At 51.3% G+C, this 6,000-nt stretch overlaps 1 protein-coding gene across 3 annotated transcripts in view; it reads left to right on the plus strand.

Moving 5' to 3' along the window:
• ano8b (anoctamin 8b) overlaps positions 1-6,000 on the plus strand; it is a 69,514-nt gene that overhangs the window by 47,845 nt on the left and 15,669 nt on the right. For 2 of the 3 annotated variants that reach the window (XM_067968552.1, XM_067968553.1), the window contains exons 11-13: positions 801-856; positions 3,324-3,398; positions 3,700-3,855. In XM_067968552.1, the coding sequence (XP_067824653.1) occupies positions 801-856; positions 3,324-3,398; positions 3,700-3,855 (287 nt within the window). The remainder of the gene's footprint in view (positions 1-800; positions 857-3,323; positions 3,399-3,699; positions 3,856-6,000) is intronic. The other variant, XM_067968554.1, reaches the window with a different exon arrangement.

The following is a 6,000-nucleotide window of genomic DNA, read 5'->3' on the forward strand; positions in this document are numbered from 1 at the left end:
CTGATCGAGGTGCTTAAAATAATAAAAGGACTCGATAAGGTGGATATGGAGAAACTATTTCCTCTGGTGGGGGAGTCCAGAACAAGGGGGCACAATCTTAAAATTAGAGCCAGGCCATTCAGGAGCAAAACCAGGAAGCATTTTTTCACACAAAGGGGAGTGGAAATCTGGAACTCTCTCCCCCAAAAGCTGTTGATGCTGGGGGTCAATTGAAAATGTCAAAACTGAGATTGATAGATTTTTGTTGGGTAAGGGTAGCGAGGGATATGGAGCAAAGGCGGGTAAATGGAGTTAAGGTACAGCTCAACCACAATCTGATTAAATGGTTGAACAGGCTCGAGGGGCAGATTGGTTTACTGTGTTCCTATATTAGAGTAGTGATATAGCTGGAGGCCCCACTTAGATTGCACCCATGTGCCTAAGAGTAAAAACTCACTCTGATTCAGGAAAAGCCTTCAGTGAGTTAGTGGCAGAGTCTTGGTACGCTGCGGCCCTTTAAACTGTGCAGCAACGCGTTAAGTCCCGCTCCCCCTACCTGGCGAGCTGAATAATCAGGGGCATTCCAAACTCACCCAAATTATTAAAATGAAACAGACCTGTCAATCACCCCGGGGTCAGCGCTGATTTTGCAGGATGCAGACGAGCTCACACTCCTCCCCACTTCTTGTCAGCCTCATTCCTGATCAGGAAACCCAGGCTACTGCGTTGTGTTTGAGATCTGTTGGTGTCTAAACTGCTATGACGGGGTCAGTACGCTGTCGGTGTGTCTCAGTCACGTTCCTCTGTGTTTCCTTCTGCAGAGAATTACCGATTACAGAGTGCCTATGAGAAACACCTCATCATTAAACTAGTTTTGGTGAGTACTGTCTTTTGGATGAGATGTTAAACCAAGGCCCCGCCTGCTCTCTCGGGTGGATGTAAAAGATCCCACGGCCACTATTTCGAAGAAGAGCAGGGGAGTTCTCCCCGGTGTCCTGGGCCAATATTTATCCCTCAACCAACATCATTAAAAAACAGACTATCTGCTCATTATCACATTGCTGTTTGTGGGATCTTGCTGTGCGCAAATTGGCTGCCGCGTTTCCTACATTACAACAGTGACTACACTTCAAAAGCACTTCATCGACTGTGGGGGCGGGGCAGAAGGAGGCAGGAGGTCATGTGATGAAAGGAAATATTGGGGGGAAAATTCTAAATCTTTGAGTAAAAAGAACCCGTTTCTCTCACCTTCCCTCCCCCCTGATACCGAGTTATTCTGAACTGTGCTGAGTTGGGTTCTCGTTCGCACCAGGTGTAAGTTACTGGCCAGGGTTAAATTTAGAGGCGATGACATTTGACATTCTGAGCCTTTTTACAGCTTACAGACTCGACTATTGGGAGCTGTGCCCACACCTGCTTTTGATAAGATTCAAGCCCCCTTTGCCCTTCCCCCCCCCCCACGGTGATGGGACGGGGGTCTGTGTCTGTGATTCCCCCACACGGTGATGGGACGGGGGTCTGTGTCTGTGATTCCCCCACACGGTGATGGGACGGGGGTCTGTGATTCCCCCACACAGTGATGGGACGGGGGTCTGTGTCTGTGATTCCCCCCCACACGGTGATGGGATGGGGGTCTGTGTCTGTGATTCCCCCACACGGTGATGGGATGGGGGTCTGTGTCTGTGATTCCCCCACACACGGTGATGGGACGGGGGTCTGTGTCTGTGATTCCCCCACACACGGTGATGGGACGGGGGTCTGTGATTCCCCCACACGGTGATGGGACGGGGGTCTGTGTCTGTGATTCCCCCACACACGGTGATGGGACGGGGGTCTGTGATTCCCCCACACGGTGATGGGACGGGGGTTTGTGTCTGTGATTCCCCCACACGGTGATGGGACGGGGGTCTGTGTCTGTGATTCCCCCACACGGTGATGGGACGGGGGTCTGCGATCCACTCCAGGGGTCAGAGCTATGTCCGTGCCTCCTGCTTTCGATGAGAGTGACGCTCCCTCCCTCCCCCCCCCCCCCGGACACTGTACCTCAGTCCGAACCTGACGAGAGGGGCCACTATTGCACGAGTGGAGAACCTTTTTCCGTTTCGCGCACACCTCCTGATGTGGCCTCTCGATTGTCACTAATTCACCGGGCGGTTTTGTACGGTGGGCCTGTGTTCACCACAACCTGGAAATGGGGATTGGCCCAAACTCCATTCACCAATAAGACCCTTATAAGCAGGAAGCTTTCATCGCAGCAGTCTGAGCTGGATTTGAACCCAGGACCAGAGCTGAACACTCTAGTGTACAACCCACAGCAACACTGTGCTTTATGTCACCTCCAGACTCGACTATTCCAATCCTCTCCTGGCCGGCCTCCCATCTTCCACCCTCCATAAACTCCAGCTCATCCAAAACTCTGCTGCCCCGTATCCTGACTCGCCCCAAGTCCGCGTACCCTTACAGTTACCGTTAACGGTTAGTCCTGACCCAAAAATGATCTCGGATGTGGAACCTGCCCCAGGGTTGAGGAAACGTTTGGTGAACGTGTTCCCATCCTCGTGAGCAAGTTACCGGGATGGGGGCTCACAGCCCCAAACAGTCGGGCAAACACCCTCTCCCCACCCCCACCTAACATCCACCGGTTGTTCTCCCCGGGTGTTGCTCGCAGCAGTGCCCGAGAGATTAATCTTTAATTCCTGGAGACTCCAGGGCAAGCTGGGAGGTTTCTGGAGCCTACTCAAAACCCTGCTCTTTGGCCAAGTTTTTGGTCGCCCCTCTCCCTCTCTGGCTCAGGGTCCTTGGGTTGTTCATTATTGTACCATATCACTCTGAGCTGCTGTTGTTGTACCTGTCAGCCATGGCTCGGTGGGTAGTGCTCTAGCCTCTGAGTCAGGAGGTCGTGGGTTCATAATCCCACTTCAGAGACTGAAGCACAAAATCTAGGCCGACACTCCCAGTGCAGTACTGAGGGAGTGCTGCACTGTCGGAGGTGCCGTCTTTTGGATGAGACTCTGTGGAATGAGGCCCCGTCTGCCCTTTCAGGCGGACATAAAAGATCCCATGACACGACTCAAAGAAGCGCAGGGGAGTTCGCCACGGTGTGGGATCTTGCTGTGCACTCATTGGCTGCTGCATTTCCTACATTACAACAGTAACTACACTTCAAAAAGTACTTCATTGGCTGTAAAGTCCTTTGGGACGTTGTGAAAGGCACTGTATAAATGCAAGCTCTCTGTACTGGGAAGTATATTTCCCCACAGGGGGAGCGATAATCAGGGGGGAGTTGATGTGAACCTCCAAGGCCCGAGCAGCTGCTAGCTAATCCTTTTATTTTTTCTTCCCAGTTTCAGTTTGTAAATTCGTACCTTAGTCTTTTCTACATCGGATTCTACCTCAAAGACATGGACCGTCTCAAGGAGGTAAGAGATTGGTTCCCTCCCACGTCACATCGCACCACTCCATTCTCTAATAAACCCCGAGGCACAATGGGCTGAATGGCCTCCATTCTGTACTGTAATGTTCTATGAGAACTGGCTGTAACACGCAGAGATGCACTGTGGGTTCGGGACGTGCAGTCACAAGACTCCCTCGCAAGTTCACGCATCTCTGCCCGGGGCGACCTGCAAGCGATTACAAAGTCACTGCTGTTTCCAGTCTTTCTTTCTTTCTTTTTTACTTGTGTTTTCATTTCACTTTTTTTCTTTCCTCTCTTCTTCACAGATGTTGATAGTCTTTTCCCTGTCTAAAAGCCTTGTCCGTCAGCTCAAAGACGCCCTCCTCCCGTACATTGTCCTCAAAATCTATCTCCTGCTCATCTTCAAACGAAGCATGGCGTCCAGAGCCTACACTGTCTGCTTTCGATGGTTTCAGTGCAAAGTACAAATCACCTCGGCCTGCTGTTGCATGCTGTGCATGGCAGGGGTAAGGGCAGAATTCAATCTGGGCAAACCATTGGCTAATGGCAGTTTCTCATGACCCAGTCACACTTGATACTTCAGGCTGAATTTCTGGAGAGCAGACCTGCCCCAGAGGGTTGGGAGTCTGCCACAGGAGCACGTGTCGTTCTTTTAAAAATTTGTTTTCGGGATACGGGCGACACTGGCAAGGTCACATTTATTGTCCATCACTACTTGAGGGAGACCCCTAAAGCAATTGCTGATGTGACTGAGTGTCTTGCTTCAGCGGTCATTGTATGGGACCAGAGTCGTGTGTTGGAGTTTTACGATAATCCAGCAGCTTTCAGATTTACTTTTTTATGCCAGATGTTACCAGATTTATTTATTTTTCTTCGTATCTTCACGCTCTTCCCTTGGAGAACAGTGTGAAGTAGTGGGAGGATTCACAGGCTGATTAACAGTCTGACAGGCCGTGGCATGAAGCTCCTTCCGTGGCCGTAACCATCTTTATACCGGCCGATAGGAGGGTTAGACCTGTACGGGGGGAGGGTTCTTTGGGCTCCCACAACCCATACGATGATGAGGGGCCACCCGCACCCACCGGACTTGAGTATCCTGCTGAATTCAGAGCCAGGTCTCCACTCGCTGGGATTGTCTGGAGTGGGGTTTGAACCCTGCACCTTATCACTCAGAGGCAGGGAATGCTCCCAAAGGCTCAGACGTATTGAAAATCAATTTCATAACTTAGCATGGCCCTAATCCTAACCCTAACCTGCTGACCTCTGGGTTACTAGTCCAGTACCATAACCACTACACTATCGTAACTGAATCTGTGTAAAGGTCCTGATAACTCTGCTGGTTAGCACATTGACTAGTGTGGCACTGAGTTCTACAGACGAAGAAGGCCCCAGATTGTACCCCAGTCTGTACTAGATTAGCTGAGCTACGTTGGGGTGGAGGAAGGTGAGTCAGCCCTTGTGGAACCCGTACCCCAGTGAGAGTCAGTGCCCGTGGAACCCGTACCCCAGTGAGAGTCAGTGCCCATGGAACCCGTACCCCAGGGGTAATCAGTGCCCATGGAACCCGTACCCCAGTGAGAGTCAGTATCTGTGGAACCCGTACCCCAGGGAGAGTCAGTATCTGTGGAACCCGTACCCCAGTGAGAGTCAGTGCCCATGGAACCCGTACCCCAGTGAGAGTCAATATCTGTGGAACCCGTACCCCAGGGAGAGTCAGTATCTGTGGAACCCGTACCCCAGTGAGAGTCAATATCTGTGGAACCCGTACCCCAGGGAGAGTCAGTATCTGTGGAACCCGTACCCCAGGGAGAGTCGGTGCCCGTGGAACCCGTACCCCAGTGAGAGTCAGTGCCCGTGGAACCCTTACCCCAGTGAGAGTCAGTGCCCGTGGAACCCGTACCCCAGTGAGAGTCAGTATCTGTGGAACCCGTACCCCAGTGAGAGTCAGTGCCCGTGGAACCCGTACCCCAGTGAGAGTCAGTGCCCATGGAACCCGTACCCCAGTGAGAGTCAGTATCTGTGGAACCCGTACCCCAGTGAGAGTCAGTGCCCGTGGAACCTGTACCTCAGTGAGAGTCAGTGCCCGTGGAACCTGAACCTTCAGGAAAATTGGAAGAGAAATTTTGCTTTTCCTAAAAGTTCCCTATGGTCATTATCAATTGCTTGTGGGACCTTGCCGGGTGCAAAATGGCTCTCTTTAGATCTGGATTTTTGTACCTCACACTGACTCACGGTGAATTCAAACACCTTCCCGAGAAGTGGGCCCATTCTCACTTGCCTGTGGATGAGTGATCAGCCCAGGGAGCTTTTTCTGAATTGACTGCAAGTTGGTTTTGAGATATAAAGAGAGAAGGATATTTAAACATTTGACACACCTCTCCCTCGCACTGATTAATTGCAGCCCGTTTTTGAGTCCTTGGGGATAATTTTACAGGAACCTCACCTCAGATGAGAGTGTGAGTGGCGGAGTCCGATGGAAAGTGTTAAGCCCTGTTTCTGGCCCACAATCCTGTCTAGTTTCAACGTGTAAAATACTCCCATCTCTACAGGGTGACCCCATGATACTGAACCAACATTACACAGTGACGTAGAATAGGATCTTGAGT

Source organism: Heptranchias perlo, chromosome 29, assembly GCF_035084215.1.
Source record: "Heptranchias perlo isolate sHepPer1 chromosome 29, sHepPer1.hap1, whole genome shotgun sequence".
Taxonomy (NCBI): Eukaryota; Metazoa; Chordata; class Chondrichthyes; order Hexanchiformes; family Hexanchidae; genus Heptranchias; species Heptranchias perlo.